Source organism: Manis pentadactyla, chromosome 6 (genome assembly GCF_030020395.1).
Source record: "Manis pentadactyla isolate mManPen7 chromosome 6, mManPen7.hap1, whole genome shotgun sequence".
NCBI classification, from domain to species: domain Eukaryota; kingdom Metazoa; phylum Chordata; class Mammalia; order Pholidota; family Manidae; genus Manis; species Manis pentadactyla.
In genome coordinates, this window is record NC_080024.1 from 18,108,526 (window position 1) to 18,127,092 (window position 18,567).

At 56.0% G+C, this 18,567-nt stretch overlaps 1 protein-coding gene across 3 annotated transcripts in view; it reads left to right on the forward strand.

The window, feature by feature from the left end:
• The first annotated feature begins 53 nt into the window (after positions 1-53).
• The window catches only part of TNS1 (tensin 1), a 223,415-nt gene continuing 204,901 nt past the window's right edge, over positions 54-18,567 (forward strand). Inside the window, exon 1 of one of the 3 annotated variants that reach the window (XM_036915898.2) lies at positions 54-321. In XM_036915898.2, the coding sequence (XP_036771793.2) occupies positions 166-321 (156 nt within the window). In that variant the 5' untranslated portion in view covers positions 54-165. The remainder of the gene's footprint in view (positions 322-18,567) is intronic. The other 2 variants (XM_036915949.2, XM_036915957.2) reach the window with 2 other exon arrangements.

Genomic DNA, 18,567 nt, shown 5'->3' on the forward strand with positions numbered 1-18,567 from the left:
GGCGAGGGCCGAGGAGGCTCCGGGCGGGGACGCGCCGGGGGCGTCGCCACCCCCTTCCCGACGTCGGAGGCGCCCGGGGCCGAGCGGTGGCCAGGGCGGGGGCGGCCGGCTTCCCGGGCGCCCGCGTCCCCGCCCCAGGCCCTAGCCCGCCGGGCCCTGGGCCGGATGGGCTGCGCCGTGAGCCTGGCGTGCTGCGAGGCGCTGGAGCCCGGGGCCCCCTGCGGCCCCCAGCCCTCGGGGAGTCCCCCGGCCCCAGTGCAGGCCAACGGCTGGGAGTCCCGGGGGTGGGCCCGCGCCGAGAGAAGCCGGCTGCTGCTGCAGGTACGGCGGCGCTGCGGGGGCCGGTGGGGGGAGGACTCCTCGAGTCTGGGCCGGTGGTGGGCAGAGCCCAGCTCACCCGAGACAGGTAAGGAGCCACGTCAGGAAAGTGCCTGTCGGCAGTTGTCCCAGGTGAGCGGGTTGGGCCAGTATCAGGTGGAAGGGCAGCAGGTTAGGTTGAGATCTCACCTGAGTCTCTTGCACTCTCCAGAGGAGAGTATGTAGGCCTTGACCCTTAAAGGGGTAAATAGTTCAGGTGAAGTTTAGGAGCTATCTAAGAAGCCCGGGGCTGAGAGTGCTGGGGAGAGGCACTGAGAAGTCATTTCTCCTGAGCTGTCCTGTTGTGTCCCATGGCTGTCCCATGGCTGTCCCACAGCTGCGGCTGTTGTCCCTGACCAGGGCTCTGCAACCAGGAGGGAGGGAGGCTTCTGAGCCGGGAGGGCCCCACCAGAGCAGGAGCTGACCTGAGGATGGTGGGGCATCTGGCCCCTCATCCCTCAATTCTCTGCTCTGGGGAGGTCTTGGAACCTTGCAGTGGGGAACTCACCCAGAGGGGTGGGGTGGGGATAGGCTGCTTCCAGGAGGCAGGTGTTTGTTGTGGATGAGGCATCTGTCCGGGAACCACTAGGCCTCCTATGGGTGTGGACACCAGATTTCTCCAAGGAGGAGAAGGAGGAGGTATTTGGGGTCACTAGGGACCAGATAATCCTGCTTTAGGCTCTTTGCGAAGTACCAGCCTGTCTCCCTCTTTGGTGGCTGTGAAAGCTGTGGCCTCCTAAGATTTGTTTGCTGTGTGGGGTTTGGATTATGCTGGTGTCTTACATCATTCTGCTTGGGGCACACAGGGTTTAGGTGATTCCAAATGTGCCCTGTGACCACATCCCAGCCCCCTTCTCCCCCTTCCCTGGGGCAGCCAGTGTAGCCAGGTGTGTGTGCCAAAATGATCCCTTTGCCCCACTTGACTGGGTGCCCCTCCAGGACGTGGGCTAGGGTGAGCTGTAGCCCTGATGGCTACCATGATGGCTGACCCTGGTGAGTGACAGGCTTGATAGGGCCTAGCTGCTGCCTGAACCAGGTGGCGACAGCCAGGCTGTGCCTCTTGGAGGCCTGAGTCTAGCTTAGGGCCCTGGGGACTGGGTGAGGCCTGGGGGTGTCATGAGGCATCCCAGACCACTGCTTCTCAGTCCTGGCAAAGGGGCACAGGGTCCAGGGAGTGCAGGTGGCACAGCAGAACCCCCAGACTGTAGAAACCCTCCAGAGGTCCTCAGGGCTCCTCCTCTGCCTCGGAGCCTCATGAACCTTCCACTGTCCTCAGAGCTTTCAGGGGTAAATGAGCTCATAGTCCCTCCTTTATCTGTTCCTATGTCAGACCCTTCTTGATGTGACTTTGTCTGTTGGTGGGTCTCCTGGATTCCCCGTCTTCCTACCTTCTCTGCTCCCCATGCAGCCAGCTGTGGGGTGGGAGCCAGGTGAGCCACCTGTGGGCAGAGACAGGGACAGGCATTCAGGGACTAGAGGTGGGAGATCTAGGAGAGGGGAGCGGGAGAGGGAGGGGAGTGTGTGTGCGTGGGTGTGTGGCAGCCACAGGGACAGGGATGGGGATGCGTGTCTGTTCTGCATGCGGATGAGCTGGTTTCCGAGTGGCCTCCTGAGAGAGTCTGGCACTCTCCCATGCTTGCCCCCCCTTTATCTGCAGGCTGAAGCCCGTCCTGCCCTGGGCCCCTGCCATGGCCCTGCTCCCTGGCTCTGGCTCCAGTGACTGATGCTGATGCTGTTTCCAGCGGGGGCTGCTCTCTCCCTCTGCCAGCCCCCCATTCATACTGCCACTCGAAGGAGACTTTAGTGGCCCAGGAAGAGCAGCCAGGCTCCTACTACCTTAGGTTTTTGTGGTAGGTAAACATCTTCTGGGCTCCAGGCCCCGCTCAGGAGTCAGGGCTAAAAGCTACTCAGGTATCTGGGCTCCCATCCAGGGCATTGCCACTGACAGTCCTGCCACCGACATGCCACCATTCCTGCTGCAGACCGTGCCTCCCCTGCCACCCCTGTTCCGTAGGTTCCAGAGGCCGAGCTGTCCTTGGGCTGTGCTCATGTCACCAGTCTCCACCCTCAGCCTGCTCTGCTCCTTGCCCCTCTGGCAGCCCTCCCCCTCCTAGGCCATATCACCCTCTTCCCCTAGCCATGCTGCCCCTACTCATCCCCCTAAGTAGGCTGTCCTTTGCTCAGACCATACCGCCCTACTCTCTCTGGGGGCCTGCTTTGTCCTCCCAGGCCCTATTGACCATACCAGTCCCCTTCTCTGTCCTGAATTTGTAGCCTGCTTTTCCTCTCTGCTTGGAGGCTCCCAATCCTCTGAGCCCCAGCTCTGGATTATTGGAGCCTGGAGATGTAGGCCCTGTACCCCTCAGGTAACCTCTTCAGGGCCCCATGATTGCCCTATGCTCTGAGAACCCCTTGATCCCACATGCTAGCCTGCCAGTCTCAGGAGAAAGGAAGGCGGGGCTTGGCACCTTTCCCGAGCATTCCCGCCAAATCCTCTTTGACCTGGGTGCCAAGGGGCCTGGCGGGCATCTCCAGGTGCCAGCCTTACCTCTTCACTCTCTGCTGTACCCCAAGACAAGTGGGTGCTTGTTGGTTGTGGCAGGAACAGAGGGGAGGAGACTCCAGGCTGCTTCTGACTCCTCTCTCTGAAACCAGCCCTGGGGTCCGTGGTCTGGCTTCTGACCAGTAGCCCAAAGCCCTGTCAAGTTCAGGAGTCCCCCAGGAGGCCAGGTCCTGCAGCCTCCCCTGCATTCCTGTTGTGGGGTCCTGTACCCTTAGAAGTTCTTTAATCTAACCCCCTCTACCATGGGTTGGTTGGATTACTTCTTTCTCTCTCTCTCTCTCTCTCTCTCTCTCTCTAGTTACATATAATCATAGACCCCAGAGTTGAAGAACATCTTGGTTAGTGGTTCTGAACCTTTTGAGGTCACAGATTCCTTTGAGAATGTTATGAAAACTATGGATGCTCTTGCTAGGGACATGTGCACTGGCATATGTACACACACACACACACACACACACACGCACAATGTTATATATATTCCTCCAAACCCATGGTCTTAACCCACCCAACCTCTACATTTCACAATGAACAAATGAACAAAGGCCCAGGGAGGGGAAATGACTTGTCCAAGGCCACATAACAAGTGAGTGGCAGAGCCAGAACCCAACCCAGGTGTCCTGATCCCAGACAAGTGGGAGTTTTGTTCCCAGAGGCAACTTTTGCCTTCCCCCAATTTCCTGGGGGAGTTTTGGGATTTTTATTACCTTAGCTTTTGATAGAATTTGTTTCACATAAGTTTCTGTATTTGAAGAAATTTATTTCTGTTGAGATATAATTGATATAAACATTGTAAGTTTAAGTTTAAGGTATGCAAGGTGTTGATTTGATACATTTGTATATTGCAATAGGATTACCACTGTAGTGTTAGCTACACTTCTATTGTGTTGCATAATTATCATTTATTTTGTGTGGTGGGAACAATTAAGACCTAGTCTCTTAGTCAACAAGCATTCCTGAGCAACCCCTGTAAGCCAGATGTTGAGCTAGGAGCTGGGGGTAAAGCAAGAAAGCAGACAGCTCCTGTTGCCTTCAGAGGGGGTGTCAGTATAGTGGGAGAGAGAATAAACTGCAAACAACTTATTGCACAAATAAATGCATTACTGGAAACAGTGATGTGGAGGAGAAGTTCAGGATCTAATGGGAGCTACCAGAGGGCTTGGATTCAGACTGGGACGGTGGAAGGAGCGGCATTTAAGCAAGGAGCTGAAGTGCAAGCAGAGGTTAGTAAGGAGAAGCAATCGAGGTGGCGGCATCAGCACATCTGAAGGTCCTGATGTGGAGAGCTGGGACTCTTACAGAATTTCACAATTGCTTTCTCTGGCTGCTTGAGGCTCCGCATGAGCCCTACCATCCATGCAGTGTGTATATGGACTGGAAGGGGTAAGGGCCAAAGCAAGGAGGCCTGGGGGAGAGATGTTGATGGTGCAGGTTTAGAGAGGTAGTGGGCCGTGGGGAGGGCTCCATGGTGGGTGAGAGCAAGACTGATTCAGGCAGAGATGGGAAAAGATGGGGACTGGCTTGAGGGTGGGCTGAGAGGGAGCAGGAAGGAGGGGTGAAAATGATGCCTCTCAACCTACCCAGACAGCAGCTGATATGAAGGTTTACCCAGATGAAGGCTTCATCAGGTATCCCTCTATTTTAGTTTAGTGAAGTGTTTCATAAATACAGAAAAAGGTACAAAGTTTTCACAAACTGAACGCACCGTGTACCCATGTACCCAGCACACAGTCAACAGCGGAGTGTTACCAGCATCCAGAAGTCCCTCCCGCTGCCCCCGTCCAGGCACTGAGGGTTACACACCACCACAACTCCTAACAGCATAGATCTGCCTATTTTAGAACTTATAAATGGAGTACATCATATGTGTTACTTTGTACCTAGTTTCTTTGGCTCAGCATTTTAGTTGTGAATTTCATCTGTATTCTTGTGTTTGGTTGTTGATCATTCCTTCTTGTCACTGGGTGAAGACACAGACTTTATTGATCTATCCTGTTATTGAAGGCATTTGGGTGTTTCTAGTTTGGGGCTATTTCGAATAGCACTGCTGTGAACATTTTTGTGCGTGTCGTTGGTAATCATGTGCTCTGATGTCTGTTGGGTAGATTCATCCCTCTGTTTTGCTGGGGGACTCTCTAGAAGACCCAAGCAGCTCAAGAATCAGAGGCATCTTCTAATATGAGAGCACTTCAGGCATCTTGACAAGGGGATGCGAGGCACCCTGGGGAAGGGGACAAGGCACTCTAGCACCCTGATACGTCCTTTGTGGTGACTCTTCTCATCTTATCTCTCCCCTCCACCAGTGGGGGGCTCACAGGTAGGAGGGGAGGGAAGGAGAAGCTCTGATGGAGTAGGGCCGGTTGGGAGTCACCCCCACATCTCTCTCAGCCCTACCCTTTTTCTGGGGGAAGGCCTGGGTCCCTGATGGGTCAGGATGGTGTGAGGCTGAAGAAGGGGCCACACCTACTAGGCCTTCCCTATTTCCCAAAGGGCAGGAAGCCAGCCGCTGCCTCCTTGTTTGATGTATGAGCTTGCCAAGGGCCCATGGCGCCAGGACAGAGAGTGATGCCAAGGGCAGGTGAGTGAGGCGGCCCCCGGAGGGCGGCGGCCTGTGAATGGGAAGCAGAGGCTGCCATCTGCAGAGAAGCCGAGTGGTGGGAGCCGAGGGGGCCCAGGGCCCCGTGCTGGCTGCCTCAGCTCTGCTCCCTGAGTTGATTCCTCCCCACCAGAGGTCCCAGCCCTGTTGCTTCTGACCAGCTCTTCCCTCTCCCAGCCTGAGTAGCCCAAGAGGGATGGGTTGGAGGGGCCTCAGATTTGGTTTTCCTTTCTGGCAAACATATGGGAATGTTGGGGTGCTTTTGATGATGTCTGTTCACAAGGCTATCTCCCCAGGAAGTCTGTGAGAGGGTTTTCAGGGCAGAGCCAAATTCCTGTGAACCTGGTATCTTAGAATCTTGGCAAGGGACATGCAATGTATAGATGCTCAATAAGGGCTGCCCAGTGGGTGGGTGGCCAAGGGGTGAGGATGAGGCAGGTAGAGACCCCAGAGAAGGCGAGAGCTCCCGGGGCAGGCTGGGCAGGGAGAAGCGACAGGCAGGTGTAGCCTGCTGCTCCAGGGGAGCTATTCTGTCCGGGAAGCTGTGGTCTGCCTTTGCCCCTGGGGCTGCCCCTGGGCTCCAGCTCCCCTGGGCTCCCAGCGGTTGGCACAGGCATGGGGAGGGGAGCTAGGGTAGGACCCCCTGGGTCAAGCTCAGGCGTGCTTGGAGGTTGAGCAGGAATGTCAGCAGTGTTGGAGTTCAATTGATGAGAGGACTTTATGAGGTCTGAAGAGAGTGGGAAGGGAGATTAGACCTTGGTGGTCACTGGGGTCAACAGTAGCCATCAGTCACAAGGAGGCTGGAGGGGCTGGCTTCTGGCCTAAGCATGAGTGTTGCCCCTGTCCAGCTCCTCTTTGTGTTCCCAACAGCACCCCCTTCTTGGGAACTTTGGGGTGTACCCATCAAATCCCATTTCACCCCACTCCTGCCATAGCTAAGCCACAGGAGTCAAGACTGGCCTGGTAGGTCCTTAGGCCCAGTTCTCAGAGCTTTGGGCAGTCTTCTGTCTGCTGTCCTGTGGGCCCTGGGGCCCGTGTGTGGCGTGTCTGCTCTGCACCCAGTGGAAGCTTCTCAGCTCTCACCTGTCTGCTCACCTCTCAGCCCATCTGCCTTTCCACCTGTGTGTTCCTCTGTCCACCCACCATTGTCCCCTTACCCGTCCGTCCTCATCCTTGTACCTATCACCCTTCTTCTCTCCCTCTCCCTGCCCTCTGCCAAGTGCCATACCACACGTTGGTCTTCCTGAGTGAGTGCCCACCCTCTTGTCTGTTGGGAGGCCCAGTGGGTGGGGGCGGGGGGGAAGACGTCCAAGCAGATCCTGTGGAGACGATGTACAGGAAGGACTGTATAAGCTATCCCCTGCTTCTAGAACAGCCTATTCTACCTGGGGCATTCTGGAAAGTCCTCCCAGAGGAAGTGACATTTTGGCCTGGGTCCTACAAGGTGAGTAAGAGTTCACTGACCCAGAGGGGAGGCAAGGCCATTTATGGCAGGCTCAGGGGTGTGAAAGTGTGTGGTGCCCTCAGGAGTCGGAGTTTCGGGTGGGAGGGGAGACACTGGATGGGAAGCCAGAGCAGAGGTGGGTCAGTATGGGAAGGACCTTGAAGCCAAGCTAAAGAGTTTGCACTTCAGACTTATATGGGCCATAGAGAGCCCAAGTTCAAGCAGAGGGGTGCAGGGGAATTGCACTTTAAACTATCCCTGGCACAGAGTGACCAGTGTGCGTGGGTGACTGAAGTCAGCTGATGGTCTTTCTCACATGGCTGGACCAAATATGCACACATAACGTGTGCTTGTGTGTGTATGTGGGGGGAGGTATGTGGCTGTGTGCAGGGGTGGAGGTCCTGGGCCTGCTGTGAAGTCCCTCCTGTCTCAGTGGACCACTGGAAGCTGGTTCCACTTCCTTGTCCCTGGTGTGCGTCCGTCATCCCCTAACCACCAACCCCTCTATCCCCTGGCCAACAGCCCCAGGTACTCAGGTCCGGCAGGCTAGGAGTTAAGCTGAGAGCTCACCTGGAGGAGGTGCTGCTGGCCCTCTGCCATGTCCCTTTGGCTCATTTTCACCTGCTGCTCGGCCCAGACGTCACTGCCCATGGAGGTTGGGCAGGGGACAGGCCTGGCTTTGTTGAGACCCTGAGACCCAGGCTAGACCTGTTGGCTCTGCCCTGGAAGGGTTGCAGGATGAGGAACGGAGGGGGTGGGTAGGGATGGGATTGCTGTGGGGAGCCCGGTGGCAGAGTTCCTTGGCTGCCGCCTCTGGCACACCTGTCCCGTGCCCGAGGGGGCGAGCTGGGGGTGGTTGGCCAAGGACGGCAAGAAGTGGGTGGGGCCAGAAAGCCCTCTAGGGCCGCATTCCTCTTCCTCTCCCGCCTCCTTTGGTCCAAGCTCAGCCTGTTCCTGCCCTGGGGAGGCGAGGCTCCCTTGCCTGTAGAATCAGGACTCTGGGGGCCGGAGCTGGCTCTCCTCCTGGCCTCCTCTGTGTCTCATTTCCACCTCTTCCTCCCTTTAAGTCTCTCTCATGCTCCATCCGTTTCTTTCTGCATGTTTGTCTTGCCCACTTCTCAGGAGTTTCCACCTAATTCCTCTTGCAAAGGCAGGGCGGGGTGAACGGTGTCTATAGAGGGGGCAGTGTGGAGCAGTGGTTACACAAGGGACTTCGGGGGTTCCTCTAAGTTCAGCTTCAGGCTTTGCCACTTCTGTGCATTGCTGAGCACGTTATGTGACCTCTCTGTGCCTTGGCCTCCTCGCTGCCGTGAAGGGCCCTGGGAACGGTGTGGGGTAGCTGCTGCTGTCATTCTGGTCATGAGTGATTGTATCAGTCCGAATGCTCCGGAAATGAGATGGGATTGAATGGGCGAAGATTGTATTAGGGGAAATGCCCGAGTGAAAGGAGGGAGCCAGGGGAGGCAGGGAGAGCCGTCAGATGGCGATGTAAGTCTGACCCAGACTGGAGGGGAGACAGGGACGAGGGTTAGACCGAAGTGTCCTAGGCCTCTGTTCACCCTAAGGAGAGCTGGGCAGAGCCCACAGGGATTCTGTGAAACAGAGCTGGTTGACAAGTTTCCTGTCTCCCAGGAACAGGTCTGCTCTGAGTGGCCCCTACACCTTGGTGATGGCAGAGAACAGCCTGTGGGAGGCAAGACGAGGCAGTCACAGCATCACTGGATTGCAGAGCACCCAGCTGGGGCCCTGGGTCAGTCCTGCTCCCTGCAGCAGGAGACCTGCGACGTGCATTCTTGTGGCTGCCATGAGGCCTTGACATATGGAGGAGGACAGGACCTTTGCACCTGGGGGTCTGAGGTGGGTTCTGAAGGAGGCAGCAGCCTGGGCCGCAGGCTGTCATGCTCCCTTCCAGGCCTGGGTCTGCCTGGCCTGGCTTCAGCCAGCCTGGCTGTTGAGTTAATACCATTTGCCCTAGTTGTGCTGATGGTGTGCAACAGTGTTGTCTTCCTTGGGGCAGAGGGCTGACTCCACCTGGCCTCTGACCCCACTTTCTGTTCTCCCTGCTTGGGGTTCCTCAGCACTGAGGAGGAAACTGAGGCATGGGTATACTGGGCCAGGGAGGTTCCTTGGATTGGGCATTCAGGAATTTGTATTGTGTTGGTCTCTTCTTCCCCCTGGACAGAGCTGTCCTCCTCAAAGTTCATCCTCAGGGAGGATGGGCAGCTGGCATTACCCCTGACACTGACCTTCGGTGTCCGGGACTGGTGGGGCTGAGAGTGTAGGGCAGGGGTGCAGAGAGCAGATGCCAAGCTGCGACACCATTAGGGGAATGGAGTTGGAGCAGGAACAAGTGTTTCTGGGCACTGAGCTGAGGCCGTCTGTGGGAGGTCGCACCAGGCTCAGCCCGGCCAGACTGTCCTGCCCTGTACTGCCCCGTCAGCTCCCCACTGCAGCGGCTGCCAGCAGACTGCACTGAGATGTGAGAGCCACCCAGACAGGGCCTCTTGAACCCTAGCCACTCAATATGCTAAGCAGGGCTAATTTATTCCCTTGCTTCTTAATGGCATTGCAGCAAAGCCAGCACGGGTGTGTCGGAGGGAGCACTGGAGGGGGCCTTTCTCTGTGGTTCCCTGGAATCCTGCTGCAAGACCTCGGGGCTCCCTGTGTGACTCAACCAAGGCTTCAGCTCAGAGAGGATATGTGTAGTGAGGGGAGCAGGGCCTGGAGGCCAAGCAACTGGATGAATCCTTGCTTACTGCTTCCTAGCTGGCTGCCCTGGACAAGCCACTTAGTGTCTCTGAGCCTTAACTTTCTCATCTGTAAAATGGGGAGAATTGAGCCCACCTTGCCATGCTGCTGTGAAGAGCCAGTGTCACAGTAGATGCCAAGCTCTGGGACACGGTGGGCAGGCAGCCCTGTCTGTGCTGTGCACACTCTGTTCTCATTGGCATCACCTTTCCCTACTTTGTCACCCTCAGCAGTCTGGAGTCCTGAATCCTGAGGTCAGCTGGAGGAGGTTCTTCTGGGAGCTCTGCTCTGGGGTTCAGGGATTGGAAGTGGGGGTGGGGACAGATGAGCTTATAGCATAATGGCAACAAACTGTGGTAGGAAAGCACAGACCCAGGGGTTGGACCGACCTGTTCACAAATCTGAATTCTGTCCCTAACTTTGTGAGCCTCAGTTTCCTCACCTGGAGAATGGGAATGATAGTCCCTAATGCATGTAAAGTTCCAGCATAGACTAGGCCCCCCATAAACGTGCATATCCTTCTCCCCCTGGAAGAAGCCTTTGAGGTCATCTCATTGACCCCTTCTTCATCTGCTGGCTTGGCCAGGAGCCTCACCTCTGAGCCCCTCTCAGAAAGTGGGGGTGGGAATGGGGAAGAGCCCTGGGCTTGGGGTCTCTGACTTGGCCAGCAGGTCACAGGTCACTTAGCCATAATGATAATACGTGCCCTTAAAAGGAGTGTCACACAATGCTCAGCCCACCCCTGAAATGATGTGAGCAGGCATTATTATCCTGGTTCGCAGTGGGGATGCTGAAGCGGGGAAGTGACTTGTCCACAGTCTTACCATTGATAGTACAGAGCTGGGACATGAGGCCAGTCCTAGGATTCCTGGTTCACTGTACTTAGTCTCTCCTGAATCTCCCTGGCTTTCCTTCTGCTGAGCAGGGCAGCCCCTGTCAGTAGTGTGGAGAGGTGCAGTATGAGCAAAGGGAGTGGGGCTCTTGTTCTCTGGGGTCTCTTAGGAGCAAGAAATCATTGCTTTACCAGTGAGTCCTTCTCTTGGGATCCCTGCCTCGCCTTCAGCCCCGAGGCGCCCACCCTTCTCAGCCAGTGCCCAAACCTGAGGCTGGGCAGGGAAGGGGGTGTTGAGGAGGTGGGGTGTTCTGGGGCAGCCTCCTTCTTTGTGGATGGGGTGGGGTGAGGCCTGTTACCCCCTTGCTCAGGCGGGGCACAGAAGCCCAGTGACCTTTCCCTCAGTTGCCTCTAGCAGGTTGGTGCTTCTGACTGCCTCCTCCAGGAAGCTACTTCTGGCCCCAACTTTCTGAGCACAGGAGCGCCACTGCGCAGCCCACCCCCCATTTGCCCCTCCCCCCAAGCTTTTGGGCTCCTCTGTGGCTGTGAGAACAGCCCCCTTCTTGCTTCCCAGACCCATCGATCGGCATTTCCAGCACTGGGGTCTCCCTTCTCCCTCTACCCTCCTCCTACCATTTGTCTCCCACTCTGGGAGTCAGAGGCCCTCTGTGAAGCTCTTTGTGTGGATTTGAGCTCCCAAGGCTGGGCAGGGGGACAAAGGGACACCCCTTTCCCCTCTCCATTGTCCCATCTCTTCCCAGAGGCTGTGTATCCCAGGAAGCTGTGTGTGTGTGTGTGTGTGTGTGTGTGTGTGTGTGTGTGTGTGTGTGTGTGCGCGCGTGCAGGCACACTTGTCCCTGTCCCAGCTTGGCATCTTTTTGTACAGCTTGGTGGGCAGGGAGGATGAGGGATGTGAACAGTGTTTGGGCACCTATGTCAAGGCTGATAGGCCCTAGTGGGAGGCAGGAGTCTGGGTGTCTTGAGGAGGAGGCCGTGGGGCCTGGGAGTGTGTGGGCTGGGGGGCCGCAGCATTGACTTTCTGGCCCCGGGAGCGGATGCTGCACCCCAGCCCCTGCTTCTCACTCACTCTGAGTATCTGTCATTCTGTCTGTATGTTTCTCTCTCTCCTTTCCCTCCCTGCCTCTTCTCTCTCCTCCCAACTCACTGTAGGCCTGCCCCTCATTCTCACCCTGGCATCTGCCTTCCTTGACACTGCCCCCTCTCACTGAGGAGGGACCAAGCAGGCACCCCTCCTGCTCCCTTAAAGCCAGGCCCAGCAAGGCCCTATCACCCACTGCTGTCCCAGCATCCTAGCCTTTTCTTGACTTCTGCCCCCAACCCCGCCTGCCCTGGGCCCCACTTTTCCTGCCCCAGGGGTGCTATTTCTACAGACACAGCTGTGACTCCCCTTCACTCTGGCCAGCCTGATGACCCCACAGTCTGGAATAACACTGGGAGGCTGGCTGCCTGCTGGGTCTGGCTAAAAATAGACCCGGGCTTGGTGTGCTTCCAGGCTAGTCTGGGGCAGAGGCAGGGCCCACCCCACAGGGCCCTCATGGTCTTGTTGGGGGACATATTCTGCTGGGGCCCTGGGGCCCTTCCACCACCAACCACCCTGTTGCAGCCAGAAGCCTGGTTGGAGGGCTGTGAGCCCCAGTGACACTTGGGAGGAACTTTCTGGTGCTGGTGGGTGACACATGGGCAGAGAGAGGCAAGCTGAGTACCAGGATCAACCCAGGATTGCTAACTGGTAAGTGCTGATGGCCAGGACCCAGGTCCAGACCCTCAGCCCGGAGGCACAGACACTCGGGGCTTGGGCCGTCTTGTTGCCTGCAGGGTGAGTTAAGGCAGGTGCTCTCCTTCCAGCCCTGCACTTCTCTTGCTTTAGACTCCAAGCAATAACTCAATCTCTTGGGGCATCAGTTTTCCCACCTGTAAGATGGGGCTTTCCACGTTTTGGGGCTATGGTGAGGCACATCTCTGCTGGGCCAATGGTTGACAGGGCTCCAGGGGGACCAACCACAAGCTTGCCAAGCTGGTGGCCTCTGTGCCTTTTCAGCCACAGCCTCTGGATCCTGCATCTCATCCTGGGTCCCCTCCCTGTGTCTGGGTCTCCATTTCCTCTCTGGTCTCCAGATCACTTCCATCACAGACTCTGGGGCCTTAGGGGTTGCAGAGCCTCTTGGAGATGAGAGCTTGGCCTTTGCCAGTGTGGTCAGAGTGGGTGAAGGGTGGGTGAAGGGGCACCTGTGGGTGGAGCACGGGCCTCAGTTTGGGCCGTGTTTTAAAATTCCCAACAGCATTTTTTTTTTTTGTTTTCTGAATATCTATTTTATTGCCTTCTGTTCTTGTTTAATAGATGTACTTTCTTCCCTGATCTCACTGAGAATATTAATAACTGTTTATCTTGAAGTTTTCTTCTCCCTGCAGTCCCCCTGCTTTCTCAAGTTGCTTTCCATCCCCATTGCTTCTCTGCTTAGCTTTCCTTAGAGGCCTGGGAACCTTGGCTTGGGGCACTGCAAGTGGGACACTACCAGGTGGATTATTTGCTCTGACGGTAGGTCTGGACCCACGGTGAGCTTCACTCTTGAGTCTGACTAGACTGCTGTTGGTATCTTTGGGCTTCTCTGCTTGGGCCTGTCAGGTCCCCAGAAAAATTCCCCCTTTTCTGCCTGGAGGCAGGCATAGGCCTGGCCACCTGGAAGTACTCACACCCCCAACTGGGCCTTCTGGCCTCCAGGCCAACACCTGCTGTTTTACCCCATCCTAGGAATAAGCCTCCTGTCTTTTGGGGAGTCTGGAAATCTAATCACTTCTCCAAAGTTCTACCAGTATTCCTGGGTTAGGTTCACATTCTCCCCACCCCCCACCCCAAAGGTCTGATGCCCCCAATCCTGAGAGTTTGGAGGAAGATTTGCTGAAGAATCTGGTGGCTTCTTGGTTTTTCCTGCAGCTGGCTCAGGGGTCATCTTTCTCAGGCTCCTGGTTCTCACTCACCCATCTGCTCTCCAGTTCCCAGAATTTTGACACTGTTGTCAGGGGTGATAATCAACATATTTAACAAGAGATCCTAAGGACAGGGCTGGGAGGCTTGAGCGGGTGCTACGGCGGCGGCTGCTCCGGGGCCAGGAATGAGCCCTTTTTGGTTCAGGGGAGGGGCTGGAGCATGGGAGGGTGGGTGTGCAACTGCTATTTACCCCCTGGAACAGGGCATTTTATCCTCTGACAACTGCAGTGTTTATGCTGTGCTGAACATCACTCTCCTTTTACGTTCCTGTTTTTTGTTTTTTTTCTGTCTTCTGGTCTTTGTGCTTTAATTAAAAAAAAAAAAACTTCCACTGTTGTTTTGGAGGAGTTTCAAGAGGAAGCAAAAATAAATGTGTGTGTTCAGTTGGCCAGTGTCATCAGAAGTATCCACTTCACTTCTGTGGCTCAGGCCTCACCTGCAGAAGAGCAAGGTTAGCAGCAGGCAGGAAGGCTGGGGCTGGTGAGAGGGTCTGGAACATGCAGGCTTACCTGGGACCTGGATGCAGGGCCTCCCTCCTACTTCAGCCATCTCAGGTATGGCCTTCAGGCCATTCATGGGATGGAGAGGTGGGGAGCCAGCTTGAAAACATCGGGTCAGACATTAGGAAGCACTTCCCAGCCAGCCAGGCTGTGAAACCAGAGAACAGGATGGTCTAGGCAGGCTGTGGGGCCTCCCCATTAGGAGAAGTTTAAGGCGAGGAGGAACCCCGGCTGACCTGGTCTTGAGGGCATCTGCAGATGGCAGAGGCTGCCTGGATGATCCCAGCAGGCCTTGCCACTTGCCCTGCCCTGTGATCGTTGATCAACTGATTGTCCTTTTGCCACTTGCCTTCTCTTTTCATCAACAGGAAGCTTCTTTCCATGGAAGGCAGGGTCCGCCTTCTGTGGATTAAGGACAAGGCTCTTACAGAAGGAGAAGGTTTGGTGTGTGAGGGGCTGAGATAGGAGGGGATCTAAGGGCCTAGAAAGAGACCCAAGGGTGGGGGAGGCCCCAAGAGGACCCCCACCTTGGGGCCCAAGGCTGGAGGGAGAGAGGGACATTCTCTAGGGGATTTTGGGGGGGTGCTCAAGGAGGAGGACTGGGGGGTTCTTAACCTCCAGGGTAGCCCCCACACTGACACTTCATTATAGTCGAGCAAGACAGAGACAAGGAATTCCTGGTCAAGCCCTCAGTTGCATTCTCATTTGCATCAGGCTTACATGTCAGTTGGAGTCCAAATTGGTCAGAAAGTTCCTTTAGCACCTACTTTTCTCTTTCTGGGGATACTCATCTCTACCTCTCTTCCATTCTTTCCTGTCCTGGGCTCCCAACTCCTCGTCTATGGGGTCTCAGCCCTGGACTTTATCCTTCCGGACATTTACTTTGTCCCGTGGGGCATGTTTTACGTATGTGTGTATATGTTGCGTATAACCACTCTTTGTTTCCAGGTGTGTGTTTGCTTCCTATGGCCCCTGAAACAAAGTTGTGCCCCTTTTCTAACCAAGTCCCTGCCTTTTCTTTCAAACTTACAGGAACAACAATTGGTTCCTTTCCCCTTCCCCTAAGAGGGCTCCTCCCTGCCCTCCAGGCTTCACAGTGGCTACACCCCTTACCCCATCTTCAGTCCCTGCATCCTGCACTCTGTTTCCCAGACAGAAACTTGAGGAAGGGGGCAATCTGGTGCTAGACAGAACCAGGCCTGAGTGGCCCAGGCAAGGCGTGGCTGAGCAAGGGGAGGGGTTTCTGAGCGAGAAGGAGTAGATGTCTGGATGGGAAGTGGTCTCCTACCCCAGGCATCTAAGATGGCCAAAGAAGGTAGGAATAGGTTGGATTTCTGCAAGAGAATCCATAAAGAGGGTGCTGGGCTGAATAAGGCTGGAGATTTGGGGACCAGGGGAGCAGGGCTGGCCTAGCTTCCTGCTAAGGTGGGCAGGGACATCTAATACTGAGGTTTTATGCGGAGTATGGAAAAGTGGACTCAACCTTGCTTGGGGCTTAAAGGAGGGTAGGTGAGTAGTAGCAGGGTGCAACAGGGATCTCGCCAGCAGGGTGGCGCCTCACTGAAGGTTCTGCCTAGGAAACTTGACAATTTCCTGCTTCAATCATGGCCCATTTCCTCATGTTCACCTTCACTGGAGGTGGAAAGCTCAGGAACACCGTTACGCTTCCTCTTCTGTCTTCTCTGCTTGAGGGGTGTCCCTCAATCCTCTCTCTCCTTGAGTTCCAGACTCTTCCGGGCTCATGTGCCCCCCTTCTACCTCTCCTCTGGCCTGCTTCCAGCTTCTCCTAACCATGGTGTTTTGGCTTCATCCTGCTGGGGCTCCTGGCTCCTCTTCCTTGGGTGTCCATTCCCAGGTGGTGGGGTGAACAGTGTGTTCCAGGCAGGGTGCTCTTGCTGAGGGTTCTGGCGGGGAGCATCTGTCTGGTGGGGGTTGGGTGGGCAGTATGCATCCAGTAGACCCAGGAAGGGTTGTGGGGTGGGTGCACCTGCCCCCAGGGTGCCCCTCCTTGCCCCAGGTTCTTGATATTGCCCAGTACCTCCCAAAGGTGCCTTGATGAGCCAGGTTTGGTACCAGGCATTTCCACAGTCAATCCTCACAACTGCCCCATGAGGTTGGAATCCTTGTTTTCATTTTACAGAAGAGGAAAGAGGCTCAGAATAGTGAAACCATCACTTCAAGGTCACATAGCTGGTAAATGTCAGGTCAGGATTTGGACCCTGGTCTCTGCTGACTTTGTACTTGGATCCTTCTCTATGGGAAGTGACAGTGGGGACAATGGAGGTGACACTTCCCATACTTTTTCCCCTGGCATGCTCTCAACTGCACTGGGGGGTAAGAAAGGCAAATGCAGCAGCCCCCATTCCCCAGCTGGTGCTGGGGCTCCTGGAGGGCTGTGCCCAAGCCTTGTCTGGGGGTTGCCTCCTGTCCTTGGGTCTGACTCCTTGCCCCTCATGGCCATGTGACTGCTCATCCATCCACGGGGCTGGAATGGGGCTGCAGTGCCCACAGGAGGCTGCATCTTTAACCTTCTCTCTGGTCTGTCTGGGGTCAGCCTGCTCTGCTCCGTCTACCAGGCAGAGCTCCCAGACAGAGTGAGAATCGAACACGCCAGAGGCCAGGCTCAAGTAGATCACAGAGGGAGTCTGGGGGCCTTTGGAGAGGGGAAGAGTACCATTCAGGTCAGGGAGAAATGGAAGTCTGCAGGCCCCAGGAGGGCCTCCAGCCTTGACTGGGGAGGACACAGAGATTTTACCCATACTGGATGCAGGGACCAGCCAGGGTGCACTGAGGTGCCATCTCTCCTGGCTCCTGTGGGCTGGTGAAATATTCCTCTCTCAGGAGGCTGGAGGTCCCCCCAGGAGCTTGTTCTGGCAAGCTGCGATGTTCTTCTAATTGGGAATCAGGTTCCCTGAGAGCCTTGGCCCAGATCTGGCTTCTAACCAGGGGGTGGCCGCTAGGCCCTGGCAGGAGTCCCTGCGGCCCTGGGCCCTGATTGCTTCTGGAGCCAGGGGGTGAGACCACGTCACCTTGATTCATGCCTCAGTTTCCCCACCTGGCTGGGGGATGGTATGCTTCCTTCCGTTTTCTGCTTGTTCCTCCCCTCTTCTCCCATCCCCTGCTGCTGGCCATGGCCCAGCACCTTCTGTGGGCCGGTGCAGAGCGTCACCTTGCTCCCGTCTCCCCCCTCACACTTGCCTCCTGCCTTTCAGTTTTGCCTTCCTTCTTCTATCCTCTCACCCCAACTTTCTCTCACCCCACTACCCTTCCATCTTTGTCTCTCTTGGAGGCTTTCCCCTCCTGTCCTCATCTTAGTCCTGGGGACCATCTGGGACCATCTCAGGGACCTGGCTCCTTCGGGGCCTCCTTCCTTCTCATAGTTCCCTGGGCGTCTGCAGGACACCAGCTGAGGGCCCTGCGCTGACAGGGGAGCCAGAGAGTCCTGGGGTCCCATTTCCCAGACTTTCTACCTTTTCCTTATTCTGCAGAAACACTTGCCAGGGGCGGGCCCAGGAGAGGGGTCCAGTGAGATGACCTGGCTGGAGAGGGGTGAGGGGTGCCAGTGACTGGGTTGGGAGGGAGGCTGGCAGGCAGGGACTTAAGAGGGTAGATGGGGATATGCTTATCTGTCTGTCTCCCAAGGACTCCTTGCTGTCTGCCAGTCACTGTCACTATCTTCACCTCTCTGTGTCATCTTGGCGCTAAGACTGGGGGCTTTAACCTCCATACTGAGCCACCCTCTCGGTCCAGAGCAGGGGCAGACAAGTCAGTGGGCTGTTCCCAGGAAGGGGAGGGGCTGTGTGGGAGTGGGGGGTGGGTGAATGGTAATTGTGTCAGCTAGTTCTGATGCAGTTGGGCTCCCAGACTGGGCCCTCCTCTGCCTTTCTCCTCCCCCTCCCCCCCCACCCCCTGTCCTCCTGCACTCTCCATTCATCTCACTCCCTCTCCTACTTCCATCAGAATCTATTAGACAGTCACTGCTTTAATCTCATGCAGGAGCCTGGGCTCAGACCCAGCAGCCCAGCTCCTAGCTCTGCAGTCTCCATGCTGGGTCCTGTAATGAATGCCTCAGGGGCAGGAGGATGACCAGGATGACCTCAGGGTGCCTGTTCTTGCTTCTCTATCCCCAAATGCTCTTGCTTGCCCTGGGAGGGAACCCAGGCCTCAGGTTCCCCAATGGATCAATAGGTCTGTCCCCACCCCTCCCCCACCCACCTTTTATCATGTCAGCTGCTGGTGGTGATGGAAGTCTTTTGGAAAGGGGCCCAGAGGACCCAGGAACCTGCAGAATAGAGAGGAGTGGGGGTGGGGTGGGGATGGGGGTTTGAATAATGAGCCACCAGTGACTGAAAGCATTTATTGTGCACAAGAGAGGGCCAAGTTGTTCTTCTTCCCCAGGCTCCGCAGCCTAAGAGGAAGTGTTTTCAGAGTTTGAAGGGAGGATGGAGGTTAGGTACCAGGAAGAACTTCCTGCCTGTCTGAGGTCAGAGACCTAGGTTAGTGGTAGTGAAAGGGAGAAGAAC